The sequence below is a fragment of the Zootoca vivipara genome, chromosome 12 (assembly GCF_963506605.1).
Source record: "Zootoca vivipara chromosome 12, rZooViv1.1, whole genome shotgun sequence".
Lineage (NCBI taxonomy): Eukaryota > Metazoa > Chordata > Lepidosauria > Squamata > Lacertidae > Zootoca > Zootoca vivipara.
In genome coordinates this window covers 13461930-13480322 of record NC_083287.1, presented here as the reverse complement: position 1 = coordinate 13480322, position 18393 = coordinate 13461930, and the positions used below count along the sequence as shown (strand labels likewise).

The following is an 18393-nucleotide window of genomic DNA, read 5'->3' as shown; positions in this document are numbered from 1 at the left end:
CAAAAAAATATAGTCTGGCCCACCACATGGTCTGAGCGACGATGGACTGGCTCATGGCTGAAAAAGGTTGCTGACCCCTGTGCTAAAGCTTGAGAAGGAAGTTTTCTCTGATTGCCATCAACTTTTATCCTTCTCATCAGTCAGTTGAAAAAAAATAGGTTCAGTCTGCCTTTCCTTTCACAAATGCAATGAAGAAATTGCGGGTCGTATGTAATCGGACTCCTGAATTGCAGAGGGTTGGATCGGATGACCCTCAGGGTCCCTTCCAACTTCATGATTGGACTCCGCTGGGCTTTTTATTGTTTCTTTTTGTCTGCCTGATTTAGTTCATAAAGTCAGAGGGGGAAACAGAGATGTTCAGAAAGGCCAGATATTTCTCTGGATCCAAGGAACTGCACAATGAGTTCTGCTCATGTTTCTCAGCCATTGCCATATGGCAGATTGCTTTCGAATCAGAGGGGAGCTTCAGAAACAGCTTCTGATATGCATGGAGGACTAATGTTCGAAAGAGACATTTTTAAAAAATCCCACTGGTCAAGCTCACGCCCCTTAGACTGCCTAAAGTGGCTCTTTGGATCTCAGTTACGACGCCTGAGTCACTTTAATGGGAACTGGCTTGCATGCTTGGATGTGTATATTTTTACTTCCTGAGTTCTCATAAGATTTTTTTTTTATGTGGCTGAAGCGACCTCATCCCGTTGAATAGGGAGTGGGATGCTAAAAGCACCCCATCCTCTTTTCAGAGGGAGACCCAGGTACGTGTCCTCCTTTGCGTTGAAAGTGTTTGAGTTGACAGCCAGGTGCTACCCAGGGCAGTGAGTTAGAGTCAACTGGTTTTCTAAGGCAGGAGAACAAATTGTACTTTAATGCATAAAAGTGGTACCATTGAGCCAGCGCGTGGTGTAATGGTTATAGCGTTGGACTTTGACCTGGGAGATCAAGATTCGAATCCCCACTCTGCCACAACAAAACTCCCTGGTTGTTACGAGGTAGCTGACAGGCGAACAGCTGAGAGAAACCGGGCACACAGTGAGTTTCTTAATCGGTTCATTTATTAGTATCAAACAGAAACACACAGAGACCCATAAAGTCTACTCCCACAAGGCTTGAGCTGTTGCGCAGGGTGCCCACTCCTTCCAACACCAACTCATTTTGTATGTACAAAATTAAAAAATTCCTTCAGTAGCACCTTAAAGACCAACTAAGTTTTTATTTTGGTATGAGCTTTCGTGTGCATGCACGCTTCATCAGATACACTGAAACAGAATCAACCAGACCCTTATATATATTCAGAGGGGGGGTGATGGGAATGGGTGATGGGCTGATAGGAGTGGTAAACCTGTTGATGACTGTTAACGACTGTTTGTGACTGCAATTGGTGTTGCGGGGGGAAAGCAAGGGCTGAGGTGCTAAGGAAAGCTTGGTCATGTATAATGAGATAAGAACCCTATGTCTTTGTTCATTCCAGGTGGCTCCAAGGTTTTAAGCTTGCTAATGAGTTGCAATTCAGCAACTTCTCTTTCCAGTCTGTTTCTGAAATTTTTCTGTAATAAAACAGCTGCTTTGAGATATTGTATAGAATGTCCTGGGAGACATTCATTTTGTATGTGTCAGACCCCTCCTGCTGCCTAAGGTGGCTGCCAAGGGACCCTTCTTGCCTCTGTCTGGTTTTCTGCTCTGTGGCATGAATGAAACACCTGGTTTTAGGGGAAGGAAGGGGATCTTGCAGGCTCTTAAGGGACATGCTACTGTCTGGCTCTGGTACTGTCTCTATCACATCTGGCTCCTGCCTCTGTTCAGGGCTGCTGCACCTGCTGGCTTTCTCCTGTTCCTCAGCCTCCAATGTTTCCCAGCTCTTTTCTTCTTCTTCTTCTTCTTCTTCTTCTTCTTCTTCTTCTTCTTCTTCTTCTTCCTCTTCCTCTTCCTCTTCCTCTTCCCTCTTCCTCTTCCTCTTCCTCTTCCTCTTCCTCTTCCTCTTCTTCTGGTCAGGGACTGGACTGAAGAGGGGAAGGAAGGGTGGAGATCACACACACCCTTCTCCTGTAGCTTCCAGGGAGGAGGAAGGCAGTCTCAAATTACAGCAGGGCTTTGAGAAAGATAACAGCTCAGAGACAGGCGAACAGCCGAGTTATGCTATGTTAGGAGGAGGAGGAGGGGAGACAGAGCAACTAGCTGACACGTCACTGAATAGCATAACTGACCCCCCCCTTCTCCCAAACGCGGCGTTCATTAAGGGTGTGAGAACAAAGGGCACAGAGGCAATTGTCCATTGGCGAACGCCGTAGAGACAGGTGTTGTTACTAGAAGGGAAGGGGAAGGAGCTCAGTGTGAGCAACGCCATCATTGAGGAATGACTGGATATATTGTCTTTCACCATGTTGACTGAATAAAATCGTACGTAAGAACTTTCTTGTTTCTTGGTGCCACTGGGGGAGGGAGAGAATTGCTCAAGCCTGACACTTCTTCATCTTCATCTTCTCCGTGTCCTGTTTCCCATCACCACAAACCTGGATTCATACTATCTTCTTCTGCACTCTCCCTGAAAGCCTCTTTGTCAGGCACTGTCCCCTACTCCTCGTCATCTAGCCAGTCCCTGACACTGGGTGACCTAGGTCACAGCCTCTCAGCCAAACCACCTTTGCAGGATTGTTGTGAGGATGCAATGAGGAGGAGAACCATGAACACTACCTAGAACTCCTTGGAGGAAAAATTGGTATCAATGAAATGAAATGAAATGAAATGAATGTGATTATGATGTCTTCCCCACCTCCAGATTTTTTTCCCTGGCTCATTTGTGCACAGATTGAAGATGTTTCTAATTTTGCTTCTGGTTACTCTTGGAGCACAGACTTCTACAGCACAGAGACCTGGTAATTCAGTATCCTTTTAAAAATGTAGCATGTCATATTTCGTGTTAAGATCAGTGGTTCTAAATAAACACAATTTTCACAATTTTCAATTGTCTTTATTTAAAGACGCTGGCAGCATTAAGATAAATTCAACAGTGTAAATAAGTTTTGATGGATGCAACAATGGATTACTGAATGGTTTAGTTCATGCAAAATATGCAGGGATAAGCAGTACAGTGGTACCTCTACTTATGAATAACTCTACTTACGAATGTTTCTACTTACAAATGGAGCTCCGTCCGCCATCTTGGATGCGGTTTAGATAGGATTTTTTTCTACTTACGAATTTTTAGATAGGGTTGCTTCTCCCAATGCATTCCTATGGGATTCAACTAACAATTTTTTTCGATTTACAAATGTGCGTTCAGAACGCATTAAATTCGTACGTAGAGGTACCACTGTATGCAAAATGAACCACGGAAAGAGAAGAAGGGAAGTAATTGATTTAAGGTTGTCTAAATGAATATTTTGAAATGTAATTTAGAAAATTATATACAGTGTGTGTGTGTGTGTGTGTGTGTAATTTTTATTAAATTTTCAGTGGTTTTTACAGTCTGGTGGCAATTTAGATCATAAGCTCCTTTCAAACAGACATTTGGTCGTAGGTTTGTGGCGGGGTGGAGCGGGGAGTTCAGGGCAAGCTCACCCATATGGCAAGGTGAGGTGCCTCAGGCGGCAGGGTTCACAGGGGCAGCAGCAGATCTGGCCTGCCAGGAATGCATCGTCTGCTGCTGCTGCTGCCACCGTGACAGCAATGGCCGGATCAGTTGTCTCCTTGGTAGCCCTCCCTCGATTCCATCTCTACAATAGGAGAGGATGCTGGACTCCTCACACTCTTGGGGAGGAAATGGTCGGGTCTGTTGTTCCCTGGGCATTGCACCCTGCTTTTATTTTTTGCCTCAGGTGCCAAAATATACTATTGGGCCAGATCTGGGATAGCTGCATGTGAAACTTTAGAAAACTGCACATGTATAGAGGGCGTTATCATTGTTATCATTAATATTAAATTATTTTTAATGAAGTCAAAACAAAATAAAAAAATCCTTCCAGTAGCACCTTAGAGACCAACTAAGTTTGTCATAGGTATGAGCTTTCGTATGCATGCACACTTCTTCAGATACACTGAAACAGAAGTCACCAGACCCTAATGTATAGTCAGAGGGTGGGGAGGGGTATTACTCAGAAGGGTGGTGGGAATGGGTGATTGACTGATAGGAGTAGTAAACCTGTTGATCACTGTTAACGACTGCAATTGGTCTTGCAGGAAAAAGCAGACTGGAAAGAGAAGTTGCTGAATTGCAACTCATTACCAAGCTTAAAACCATGGAGAGGCCTGGTCTGAATAAGGACACTGGATTCTTAATCTCATTATACATGATAAAGCTTTCTTTAGCACCTCAGCCCTTGCTTTTTCCTGCAAGACCAATTGCAGTCATTAACAGTCATCAACAGGTTTACCACTCTTATCAGCCCATCACCCATTCCCACCACCCTTCTGAGTAATACCCCTGTGGTGCTAGCCACTTTAGTTTGCGTGTTGTGTAAATTAGCAGGGAAATGTGATGCATGTTATAACATTTGATGCACTTATTTCTTCAGGATATTTTTACACTGCCCTTCAATCATTTCTCTAGAGCAATTTACATGAAAGACTAAAGCAATTTCCGTGTAAATACAAAGTACAATAAATTGAGGATACTGTATAAGTTCACAAGAGCAATAAATATATTAGTATATTTCTGACATCAGAGAATATGAACAAATAAAAGAGAATTCTGGTTCCACTTCTTTTTATTTATTCATACCCTCCAACTGTCCCAGAAAAACCAGGACATCCTATTTTTTCTCACAAGAAAAAAAATGGTGGCCATTTTGGTGGCCATTTTGGGCGCTGTGATCTCGTGCAATTTCATGCTGTGATTTCCCACAAGAAAAGCACTTTGGGGGCCACGATCTTGTGTGGTGCCCCAAAAGGCATGTTTGGGGGCACTATGTTCCCCCCAAACACTTTTGGGGGGGGGAATCATGAGAGATCACGGCACCCAAAATGGTCGCCGTCCTCTCACAAGAAAAAAAATTGAGAAGATGCACTTATTTCTGGGGTCCTGGAAGATGGTGTCCTGTTTTTTTTTACCTTCAGTTTGTTGGAGTGTATGTTTATTGTCTGTCTAAAGCCCTGATAAGCTTATGCACTGAGTTTTTATTTTCTGCTTTCTCAGCCTCTGAATCGGCAGATATTGTCCTTTTGATCGACAGCTCTGATGCCCTTGGGAGAAGGGCTTTTCCATCTGTCAAATCCTTCGTTAACAGAATCATCAACAGTCTCCCAATTGGCCCAAGCAGGTATCGAATTGCGCTTGTGCAGTACAGCGATGACGTGAAGGTTGAATTCCACCTGGATGACTATAAAGCCAAGAACCCTATGCTGAACCAACTCAAAAAGGTTTCGTTCAAAGGTGGACCTTTGAGGACCGGGAATGCCATACGAAGGGTCCACGAGACCTTTTTCAGAAGACCGAGGAAAGACAGGAACCAGATTGTGGTGGTCACGGCTTCAGCGATGTCAGATGATCCCGTGGAAGAAGCAGCAAGCCGATTGAGGCAGGATGGGATAAAAATAATAGCGTTAGGAATCCAGGAGGCGTTGCCTCAAGCGCTGCAGTCAATCGCTACCCCTCCGTTCCACTATAAATTTGATACACCAAGGGATCTCCTAGCGTTTTCTCATAACATGTCTGAAGTTATTGGAAAGGCTGTACAAATGGAAATTTTCACGGTCACAGCAACGCCTGCACTTCCAAATGTGACAGAAAATGTAACAGGAACCGTTGGTCCTGTATCTCCAGAAGGTAAAGAAAACAATGCAGCAGGATTTTAGAAACAGGGATCACAAAATCATAGCTGCCAAGTTTTCCCTTTTCTCGCGAGGAAGCCTATTCAGCATAAGGGAAAATCCCTTTAAAAAAGGGATAACTTGGCAGCTATGCACAAAATCCCAAACTTGGACCACATTCGCACCAAACTTTGGAAGCCCTACAATACTACTTTAAACGGCCATGGCTTCTCCCCAAAGAATTCTGGGAGCGGTAGTTTGCTAAGGGTGCTGAGAGTTGTTGGGTGACCCCTGTTCTCCTCACAAAGTTTAAACTCCCAGCATTTGCTGGGATGAAGGATTGATTGTTAAATCACTGCAGGAATTGTAGCTCCGTGATGGAGAATAAGCACCAGCTAACGAATCTCTGCACCCTTAACAAACCACAGTTCCCAGAATTCTTTGAGGCAGGGGAACCACGACTGTTGAAAGTGGTGTCATAGTGCTTGAAATGTATGATGTGAATGTTTCGTAGACGGTACATTATCTTCATGTACATATCTAATGTGTCCTGTTAGTATTTGTAGAAATGACACTGGGGCTGCAGTGTGTGGGGAGGAGGGTTAAACTTTTTCTCCTGGCACCATGCTTGCCATGAAAATTGCCCCCAAGCTGTTTCCCTCGGGAGGAAAACTGTCATTATCACCAATGGAAACTTGTCTGCTGAGGTGAATGTAGCAGCTCTGCTTAAGTCTGTGGGTTTGGGGGGTGGGGGTAAATGAAAACCTCCTCCCAAAATGATATTCATCATACCTGCCAAGTTGCTGTCAGGGAAATAAAGGACCAGGCCGGAAATAGCAGACCAGAAGTAGCGCTGCCACCATTTTGGAACAGGGCGGAGCATGCTCAGAAGTGACTTTTTATGCTGCTTTGCCCAGTTACAAAATGGCCGTCGTGCCAGAAGTTGTACTGCAGCCATTTTGGAACTGGGCAGAGCAGCATCAAAAGTCGCTTCTGAGCATGCTCCGCCCAGTTCCAAAATGGCCGTCGTGCCAGAATAAACCAGGGGGAACAAAAAAATCCGTTTTTTTCAGCTAGGAACAGCTGGAAAAACGGGGATTTCCCGGGGGAAACAGGAGACTTGGCAGCTATGTATTCATGCATTTATTTAACTTTCATCTAGTTTCATCGTCACATCTGTCCAATCTGTGGTTGATGGTTTATTTTATTTTATTTATTTATTGAATTCATATACCGCCCTATACCCAGAGGTCTCAGGGCAGTTCACAGAATAAAATCAAAATATCTTGCTGACCCCTTTCCTCCCAAGAGAGAGCAACTCGAGTCTCTTCCTGGTGGAGGGAGGGGGGTTCCGCAAGTCTCTCCCCACTAGTGACAGGAATAGCTTTGCTAACACATTCCCAAAATGGTTCAGGAGATGGTGAATGCCTAGGACTGCAGAGCATTCTTTGTACACTTAAAAAAACTTTTGCAAACAATTTCTGCGGTGGGGAGCTGGATTACTAATGCTGTGCTATTTCCCCCCCTCCCAGCTCTGACGTGCCGTGAGAACTCAGTCGCAGACATTGTATTTGTTGTGGATGAGGCTGTTTCACAAGCGAATGCTGAACATATCAGAGAATTCTTGCAGAACACAGTAAACTCTCTCGACGTGAAGGAAGCGTGCATAAGGATGGGCATTGTCACGTACAGCACGGAGCCCAAAGTATTAACTTCTCTGAGAGACGAAATGAAGAAAACGGACATTCTTCAGAAAATTAGGAGCTTTTCCCCTAAAGAAGGGAAATCTCATTTGGGTGCTGCTATTAATATGACCACAAAACATGTTTTTGCCGGAAGGAGGAGGAGTGTAGAGCAGGTCGCCACCATTATCACCCACAGGCCCTCGGATGATGATATAAGAAATGCAGCTTCTCTCATTAGCAGGGCTGGTGTGACCGTCTTTGCCATCAGCGTTGAAGGAGCGGATGCCGCTCAGTTATCTAAGATTGTGTCACATCCGCCAGAACAGAATATTATCAAACTGAGACAATTTTCCGACCTGCCCAAACAGGACGAGACTTTTCACAAGAAACTCTTCAACCTAATAGAAGACAGACTTATTATCCAACCTGAAAGGACAATTCAGCTCAAATCAGGTAAAGACATTAACGCAATCTGGTAAGCATAGTCCTAGCTTTGGTCTTTCAGCTCTTCGTTTTGATGTTTCAAAGACCACTGAACTGTGAAAAACTAACCCAGGCACCCCTCAAACTTTGGCCCTCCAGATGTTTTGGCCTACAACTCCCATGATCCCTAGCTAACAAGACCAGTGGTTGGGGAAGATGGGAATTGTAGTCCAAAACATCTGGAGGGCCGAAGTTTGGGGGTGCCTGAACTAACCTGTATGAATGTCTTCTCCTTTCTCCTTTTTCTTTTAAAAAACAACAACATTCTGCCTACATTTTTTTAAACATTCTGCCTACCATATTTTTGATACCACAAACTCTGCCTGCCTTTGGCCTCATATGGAAAGGTTCCAAGAACTCAGGCCAGGAAGGCGATTAATTATAATTTCTTCAAACTGTTTAAAGCTTCAAGTATTCTTATAATTTATTTTGTGTCTTCATACAGCCTGTAGTTAAACCATGATACTGCATCTTTAAATTGTCGCAGCACAACTCAGTATCTTTAGATGTAGTACTGTCACTTTAATTTCTCAGTAGACCACATCTTACTTTTCATTTAAATTCTGCAAACAGATTGAGCAAGTTAGGCAAACACAATCAGTACACTTTGACCATGAAACTATAGGTAAGCTGTCTCTATTTGTTATAAACGGACCCAGGTGGCGCTGTGGGTTAAACCACTGAGCCTAGGGCTTGCTGATCAGAAGGTCAGCGGTTCGAATCCCTGTGACGGGGTGAGCTCCCGTTGCTTGGTCCCAGCTCCTGCCAACCTAGCAGTTCGAAAGCACATCAAAATGCAAGTAGATAAATAGGAACCGCTACAGCGGGAAGGTAAACGGCATTTCCATGTGCTGCTCTGGTTTGCCAGAAGCGGCTTTGTCATGCTGGCCACATGACCTGGAAGCTATACACCGGCTCCCTCGGTGAATAATGCGAGATGAGCGCGCAACCCCAGAGTCGGTCACGACTGGACCTAATGGTCAGGGGTCCCTTTACCTTTACCTTTACTATATAATTTTCTATGTAGAGATGATAAAATGTATAACAATGCTATAAGATATATTTCTAACGTAGGAGCTTTTAATATTCCAGCTGATGAAGAATAAACGAAACAAGGCCTTGTCCTGTATTTGAAAATTATTCTAACTGAAATTTGGCTCACTACTTGAAGCTTTAAACAGTTTGAAGAAATTATAATTAATCTCCTTCCTGGCCTGAGTTCTTGGAACCTTTCCATTTGATCTCTTGCATTTGGCCCCATGCCTACATGGCTTTGAATACTATCATGCAAGTCTAATGCTTATCTTTCGGGTCCAACGTGAGGATGGGGGACTTGTGGCTCTCCAAATATTGCCTAACTACAACTCCCATCATCCTTGTCGATTCACTATGTTGGCTGAGGCTTATGGGACTTGGAGTCCAGCAACACTGGAGGGCTGCAGGTCCTCAACCCAGACTGTGTTGAATTGACCTCTAGTGACATAAAATCTCTCTATATTCTTGCAGGATGTGTGGAGACAGAAAGGGCTGATATTTATTTCCTCCTTGATGATTCTTCAAGCATTCATATCGCTGGGTTCATTAATATGACAACTTTTATGAAGGAAGCTATTAAGATGTTTACCATAGGACCTGATAATGTTCGATTTGGAGTTGTTCAGTATTCAGAAAATACTATCTTACCAATTAGACTTGGTCAGCACAACACCCGCATCAGTTTAGAAAAAGAAATGAATCATATCAGACATAGAGCACTACCAGAAACAAACACAGGAGCAGCTATAAATTTCACACGGCCATTGTTTAAGGACGCAAGACAACAGTGTCGCGGCAACGTCCCCTGCTATCTCATTGTGCTGACGGATGGAAAATCAAGTGATGACGTGAAGGTAGCTGCTCGGCTGCTGAGGAATGCAAATGTCAACATTTACGCCATTGGAGTGAAAGATGCCAGCGAAGAAGAGTTGTTTCATATTGCGGGCTCAAAGTCAAGGGTTTACTTTGTGCAACAGTTCGAGGCCTTGGAAAAAATAAAAAACATTGTTGTTCGGGACATATGCAATGAAAAAGGTAAAGAGAAATTCCCTTGGTAATTCTTTCCATAAACAGAATAATAATAATTAAATAAATAAGATATTTTTATTTATACCCCACCCATCTGGCTGTAATGCAGTATTAAAAATACAATCAAACATCAAACATTAAAAACGTCCCTAAACAGGTCTGCCTTCAGGTGTCTTCTAAACGTCAGATAGTTGTTTATTTCCTTGACACCTGATGGGAGGGCGTTCCACAGGGCGGGCGCCACCACTGAGGAGGCCCTCTGCCTGGTTCCCTGTAACCTCACTTCTCGCAGTGCGGGAACCACCAGAAGGCCCTCAGCACTGGACCTCAGTGTCTGGGCTGAACGCTGGAGGTGGAGACACTCCTTCAGGTATACTGGACTGAAGGCGTTTAGGGTTTTAAAGGTCAGCACCAACACTTTGAATTTTGCTCGAAAACATCCTGGGAGCCAATGTAGGTCTTTCAAGACTGGTGTTCTATGGTATCGGCGGCCACTCCCAGTGACCAGTCTAGCTACTGCATTCTGCAAGGACAGGCAGCCATTACAGAAAAGGCCCATTCCCATGTTGCCATTCTGGATTAGTTGTAGTTTCCGAGTCAATGCTGTCAAGCAAACCCAAGTCCTTGCATCAATATTTTCATGAACATTTATTGCTTCCAGAACCTATTTTTCTGGTTGAAACTACTAGGCACTACAGGGCATGCAACTTGTAGGCTGCTTCAATGATGGCAGGCTGTGAAGCAGTTTATTATTATTTGTAAAATAAATTTTAAAAATAAACTCAATTTGGGGAAGGGGGTGAAATTTCCAGGCTCCACCTCAAACAACAAAATGTCCTCGATCGGCCCTGCTTTAACATGTTTCTTTTCTGCTGAAACCACATAAGCAATGAATTTGGCCTAATTCAAATGTATTTCTTTTAACCTGAGCAATCCTTGCTTTTCCTTCCACAGCCTGCGAGGAGAGGAAGGTTGATGTCATGTTCCTAGTGGACAGCTCTGGTAGCATAAGACCTGAGGACTTTGCAAAAATGCAGACCTTCATGACAGAATTTGTGAACAAATCTAACATTGGCCCAGAAGAAATGTGCGTTGGTGCTGTGCAGTTCAGTGGCACAACCGAAGAAAGGTTCCCCCTCAATAGGTACTTCACAAAGAAGGATATCATTGATGCTATTGGTAGTATGTCCCTTATCAGAGCCAACACGCTCACTGGAAAAGCGCTGGAATTTATTTCCGATTATTTTGAGCCTGCCAAAGGGGCACGGCGTGGCGTCCACAAAGTTCTTATCCTGATCACCGATGGGGAAGCACAAGATGAAGTGAAAACTCCAGCCACAGCCCTGAGAGATAATGGCATCACGATCTACTCAGTTGGCGTTTTTAATGCCAATAAAACTCAGCTCGAAGAGATCAGTGGGAGACCTGAGAGGGTGTTTTACGTGGAGAACTTTGATGTTTTGAATAAGGTACAGGATGAGCTCAGGTTTGGTGTGTGCAATCCTGAAGAGGGTGAGTACTGTACTGTTTGTGTGTCGAGGCTTACCAGAAATTACCTTAAATAACTCACAACTGACAACAGAATTATGGTTTGGTTTTTGGCAAATAATTTAGGGCCACAACTTTATTAAATACACCAATTTTAATCCGAGTGTTGGCTTAGGCTTTTGGTTATTCACTCATCCTTCCTTAAGAAGGACTATCCCCATCTGTCCATTTAGGACAGGACTCAATCAGCTGTCCCCTCTGGACAGGACTCACCTCATCTGCCCAATTGGGGCAGGACTCACATCAGCTGTCACCAATGGACAGGACTCACCACTGTCCGCTTGGACAGTTCCTGCTCCGACTTCCTGAAGGGAAGTCAAGTAAACATACCTGGGAGAGAGGAGGTGGCTGAGCCCAGTCATTCCCTCCTCTCTTTCACCAAGAATGTTCCCCAAGGCTCTTACTCTTATAATTGGGCCCACCATCCCCGCCAATGGCGGGATGGTAAGGACAAGAGCGTAAGCCCCGAGATTCCTTTAACGGAATACTTCTATATGGAGCAAACGGAGGTGGGGGTAGGCATCTGTGTGCCACACCCCTCTACCAACCGATTAACCAACCAAAAACCTAACCGCCAACCTAACAAGTTGTGACAATTTGCTAGCGCAGTAGGCGAAAACCAAGAGGCAAAACCAATCAGCCAACTGGAAAAATTCCTACTGGCCCCTGAATACAGGCGGCCCCGAAGGCAATAGCAATGTCGTGCTAACCTGCAAGAGAAAGGGGCGGGTGGGAGGGGATTCAAACGCCAAAGGCAAAAGTGAATCTAAAATGGTGGGCAAGCTCTTTAAAAGGGGAACCCGCCAACCAATTAAAACCCTGAGATTTCCATATGCACGCCCCCATTACTCAGCATGACCTGTGGCCTTACACAAACCAAACCCTGAACTAAATTTCCTATCAGCCCTACCACAATCCGCTTTATATTGTATGATATAAAGCACTTTCTGTTGCTCTTGGGCACTTATGCACTGTGTGTGTGTGTGTGTGTGTGTGTGTGTGTGTGTGTGTGTGTGTGTTGAGAGAGAGAGAGAGAGAGATTCTGCAGCAGCAAAGTGGCAGTCCTTCAAATGCTATCTTCCAGTAGAAAGAGAATCTAAAACTCAGTTTTAGGGCATATAAGTCCAATTACATTTCATTATGCCCCCATCCCATATTTCTGTGGCAGTTCTGCTAGAGAGGTGGGGGACGTGAGTGACGCTGTGGTCTAAACCACTGAGCCTCTTGGGCTTACCAATCAGAAGGTCAGCGGTTCGACCTTCTGATTGGTCGATGAGCTCCCGTTGGTCTGTCCCAGGTTCTGCCAACCTAGCAGTTCGAAAGCACGCCAGTGCAAGTAGATAAATAGGTACCACTGCAGTGGGAAGGTAAACGGTGTTTCCGTGCACTCTGGTTTCTGTCATGGTGCCCCATTGTGCCAGAAGCGGTTTAGTCATGCTGGCCACATGACCCGGTAAGCTGTCTGTGGACAAACACTGGCTCCCTCGGCCTGAAAGTGAGATGAGCGCCGCAACCCCAGAGTTGCCTTTGACTGGACTTAACCGTCCAGGGGTCCTTTACCTTTTCTTTTCTTTTCTTTTTTGCTAGAGAGTGTGCCTCTTTCAATGTTTTCCCATCTTCAGGTGTTTTGCCTTATGCTGTCTTTTATAATGTCCTGGATGAAACACAACGTCAATTTACCCTTTTCATCCTGACCATAGCTTTGTAAAATAGATCACTCTTATTTCAATTTTACTGCTGAGGCTGTTTGATACAGGAAGCTGACCAAAATCACCCAAAATGTCTGTCTTGAGCTTTCACCGATTCAGCTATAATACATTTCTAACTACATTGCATTTATTCACTTGTCATACCAAGATCCTTTACTGCACTGAAATGATAGGTTTACAAACAGACTTAATGCTTTGATGTACCACATCAATGATTCTTAAGTATTGGTCTTGAATCTACTCTGTAATGGGTCTTAAAGAAATACAGATATTTTATGGCTTAAGATAGAATTATTATGTACACAGCAATTTTCTAAAGTTGCAGATATCGGGGTGCAATGTTGCTAAGACACTGGGCTACAAATTGGGACGCTCCTATTGTGACTTTTTGTTGCCAAAAATTCGCTGGGTGGTTTTGGCAAGCGCATCTTTCCATCTCAGGCGACCCATCTGCTTTCACACACATCCAACTTATCTCACAATGTTGCACACTTCATGCACTCTGGGTAAATACAGAATTTAACATTGGCACCATCGCGCTGAACTCATTCATAATTGCAACAATGAGAAATATTGCATTCTTTACTTGAACTTGCATTTCTAAGAGGAACAAGGTGTTTGATTATGACTAATGAATATTGATGGTATCTTCTCTCATTTGCTTTCCAGAGTGCAAAAGGCTAGAGCGTTTGGATATAGTATTTGTAATTGATAGTTCTGGCAGCATTGGTCCTGAAAACTATAATCTCATGAAGAACTTCATGATTGGCATTGTGAATAAATCTGACGTGGGCAAGGAGCTTGTTCAGTTCGGAGCACTCAAATATTCAGATGATCCACACATTCTGTTTGATCTCGATGACCACAGTACACAATCAGACGTCATCGATGCTATCAAGAGTGACACACATTTGGGGGGCGATACATACACAGCGGAGGCTCTTGAACATTCAAAAGCTCTTTTCACCGAGGCACGTGGCAGTCGCAAACACAGGGGTGTTTCCCAAATTCTCATGGTCATAACCGATGGTGAATCCCACGATAGAGAAAGACTTGATGAAGTGTCTAAAAAACTCAGGGATGATAAAATTACTATCATGGCCATTGGGATAAAAGAGGCCAATCCTGCTGAACTTCTGACTATGGCTGGATCAGAAGAAAACCAGTATTTTGTGGACACATTCGAAGGACTGCAAAACATATCCACGAATTTATCAGCTAATCTATGCAACAATTCAAAGCCAGGTAAAGTACAGGCTTACTCCTTTGTTGTGTTTGTGTGTTGTTGCTTTTCAGTAGTAGGTGTGAAACAGCTTATCCTCATATATGTAGTGTGGTTAAAGTTGGTGTTTCCAGAGACATTTGGGAAACGGAAAAGTTTTCCATGGCAAGTTCCCCAGTTGCCCATTTTCTTTCAAAAGGTTGTGTCAGTTATAAGATAATGGACTTGTGATAATTTCACTACACCCATTTGTAATTACATTAGATTTTAGTCCTTCCTTTAGCTATTATTATTATTATTATTATTATTATTATTATTATTATTATTATTATAAATAATAATAATTTTAAATAATAATCTGTAAATTTCAGGGCAGTTCATGAGCCCTGAGCATTTTCTCCGCAGATCTTGATAGCGGCAGGATACGAGAGAGCCAGAAGTCAAGTGCTCCAACGTATTAGGGACGTGGAGCTGCAGCGTCATATGGGCAAAATGGACAAACATGCCACAATAAGAGATTTGGGGATAGGGTTCTCACCTGCAAATTACCTGGCAAAACGGCAAATACCCAAGTACAGACATTCCTTTACCTTGGCAAGATTTAATGTGTTGCCCTCCGCCCTGTTGCTAGGCAGGTATGAGGGTAAACCGTATGAGTCACGCGTTTGCCCATGTGGCTCATCGGAAGTGGAAACAAATTTGCATGTATTGCTGCACTGCAGTTTTTCCAAGGACCTTCGCCTGATCTTTATCACCCCAGCCTCACAAAAGCTTAAAAATGAACCAGAATCCCAACGTCTGAGAGCCTTGGTAGAAGACAAGGTCCCTGAAATTACGATCAATGTTGCCAAATTCTGCGTAGCTGCTATTAGACGCAGGAAACAAGAGCTTTCCAATGTCAACACGCAGGCGAATGCAAATATTTAATTTTATTTATGTCCTTTAACTTTAAAGTGTTGTTATGGCCTAATTTGTATAGAAATTGTCCTCTGTTTATTTCTGTGTTATCCTTTGTTGACTAGTTGTATGAGTCGATTTGGTCTGTGACCGTTTAATAAAATTTGATTTGATTTGAGCCCTGAGCTTTTGTCATCAGGACCTCAACCGTTGAGTCATGTCCTGTTCTACTCTGTTAAAATAACTTTTAGGAAGCATGACTTTCCTACATTAGATTTCATGCTGAATATTCTTTTTCTCACCTTTTACTCCCAGTCAACTTTGAAAGAAGGACTGTACATGGGGTGTGTGTGTGTGTGTGTGTGTGTGAAGTCTAAATCTGCGGATTCCTTTGAAGCCCAGGAAATGCAACCCAATCACAGAATAATGAAAACACAACTGAGCACAACACTCATCTGAACGCATGGAAAGTAAAACCATAGAACGCCTCTTTTGCCGAACTGGGAAATAATTCCCCACTAGCCTTCCTGTGCCATCTTGCAATAGAGATCTATTTTTGTCTGCCGGTTTGCCTCAGAAAGCTCCCACAATACCACCAGACGAGATATTGTATAGAGGTTACCTGCATCATCTTCTTCTTTTCTTTTTCTTTAAAAAAAGGTTGAAAGAGCAGCTCAGAGATGTGTCAAGTTTTCAGCTGTAAAAGAGCAGAGGTTTCAAAGCTTAAGAGTCCCCCCCCCTCCACCTTCACTTTTCTATTCGGACTAGAAACTTGTCATGGTTGATTCTGTTGTTGTTCCTTAAATGAGGGAGGGAGGGGGGAAATAGCATTTAGTTTGGTTTTCAGTATACAGCAGAAGGTGGCACAATTCATTCTAAACCCCCAACCCTTTTGGGGGGCTGAACAAGCATTATCCTTATACAGTCATACCTCGGTTTAAGTACGCTTTGGTTTGAGTACTTTCAGTTTAAGTACTCCGCGGACCCGTCTGGAACAGATTAATCCACTTTCAATGGGAAAGTTCGCTTCAGGTTAAGTACACTTCAGGTTAAGTATGGACTTCCAGAACGAATTACACTCATACTTCGGGTTAAGTACGCTTCAGGTTGAGTACTCCGCGGACCCGTCTGGAACGGATTAATCCACTTTCCATCACTTTCAAAGGGAAAGTTCGCTTCAGGTTAAGTACAGACTTCCGGAACCAATTTTGTACTTAAACTGAGGTACCACTGTATCTGTATACCCAAATAGGAAGCAAGGAGAGGGAGAGCAGGTTTGGACTATGATGCTGCAGGTTACAGATGGGGAATCCCATGTTATTCATAATCATAATCATAATCTCAATAATAATAATAAACTGAACACTGCTGTACTGCCTGACGTCTCTCAACTCAAGTATTGGGGGCTAGGTTTCCTTTCCCCATAATGCTAAGGGATTCACAGGGACGCGGGTGGCGCTGTGGTCTAAACCACTGAGCCTAGAGCTTGCCGATCGGAAGGTTGGCGGTTCGAATCCCCGCAATGGGGTGAGCTCCCGTTGCTCAGTCCCAGCTCCTGCCAACCTAGCAGTTCAAAAACACGTCAAAGTGCAAGTAGATAAATAGGTACCGCTCCAGCGGGAAGGTAAGCGGCATTTCCGCATGACCCGGAAGCTGTACGCCAGCTCCCTCGGCCAGTAAAGCGAGATGAACGCAGCAACCCCAGAGTTGTCCGTGACTGGTCCTAATGGTCAGGGGTCCTTTTACCTTTACCTTACATCACAGTAGCATAGGGCTGCAGGACCTGAGCTATGACACAACAATGGAAATGGTTGTCAAGGAGCTATCATGACAATAGCCGGAGATGACTCCCTATAGCAGAAGTTAGCTTAGTCCCTATAGCTTAGTCATGCTGGCCACATGACCCGGAAGCTGTCTGTGGACAAACACCAGCTCCCTCGGCCTATAGAGTGAGATGAGCGCGCAACCCCAGAGTCTTCCGCGACTGGACCTAACGGTCAGGGGTACCTTTATCTTTACCTTTAAGGGATTTACAGAAACCAAGACAAGGCAGTTGTGCTGTACGGTTTTAAAGTCTTACCATTGACATCTCTTTTTAATAGATGGTTTTTGGTGAACTGGAGTTGATAACCTTCATGGAGTAAGTTATTCCATGTGACTGTTATTTTCACCTCTCTTTTTTTGGGCAATACTAACACAAAAATCTTGGTTTACCTTGTTTTTCCCCTTGCAGAATGTGAAATCCAAGCTGATCTTGTTTTCCTGATTGATGGTTCCAAAAGTATACCCGAAAAAGACTTCAAGAGGATGAAGGTCTTCCTGAAAAACCTGCTTGATTTAATAGATTATAATGACAATGTGAGAGTTGGTATGGCCCAATTTGCTGACCGATATAAAGAAGAATTTGCTCTGGGTGCTTATCAGAACAAACCAGAACTTCAAGAAAAAATTACTAATGTTACAATGATGGTAGGTGATAGAACATACATTGGAGGGGCTCTCAAAGGAGTGAAGGCCTTATTCAACTCCACAAGACGCAGAACACCGAGACACGTCATGCCCAAGTTGCTGCTAATCACAGATGGAAACTCACATGACCCTGTTGCTGACAGTGCAAGAGCCCTGACTGCCGATGGTGTCGAGATTCACGCTATTGGAGTGGGAACGGTTGACCGGGCAAAACTAATGGAGATCACTGATGACTCAGACAGGATATACTCTGTGGCGAATTTCAGAGATCTGCCAAATATCCTAACTCGCGTAACTAAGGAAGTGTGCAAAGATGAAAATGAAGCAAGTAAGCTCCATTCAAAAACAACATTTTAGATCTTCTTTCATTATTCATGCAAAAATAGATTTATATTTTCATAAAGGGCCAGGGCTTTTTCAGCCGGAACTCACTGGAACTCAGTTCCAGCCCCTCTCAGGTGGGCGCCATGGCCATTATGATCATAGTGAGTTCCGGCACCTCTTTGTCTAGAAAAATAGCATTGCATGTGGCTAATGCAAATATAAAAAGGAATTGTGCATGTGTAAATTAATT

The 18393-nt window shown here is 43.7% G+C and overlaps 1 protein-coding gene across 2 annotated transcripts in view; it reads left to right on the top strand.

Annotated features, from left to right (window-relative positions):
- Positions 1-18393, top strand: part of LOC118091929 (collagen alpha-6(VI) chain) — a 61079-nt gene that overhangs the window by 10774 nt on the left and 31912 nt on the right. The window contains exons 3-9 of one of the 2 annotated variants that reach the window (XM_035129536.2): positions 2774-2870; positions 5129-5758; positions 7275-7880; positions 9417-9980; positions 10929-11486; positions 13901-14476; positions 17584-18147. In XM_035129536.2, the coding sequence (XP_034985427.2) occupies positions 2810-2870; positions 5129-5758; positions 7275-7880; positions 9417-9980; positions 10929-11486; positions 13901-14476; positions 17584-18147 (3559 nt within the window). In that variant the 5' untranslated portion in view covers positions 2774-2809. Of the gene's footprint in view, positions 1-2773; positions 2871-4750; positions 5759-7274; positions 7881-9416; positions 9981-10928; positions 11487-13900; positions 14477-17583; positions 18148-18393 lie in introns of those variants that run through there. The other variant, XM_060280644.1, reaches the window with a different exon arrangement.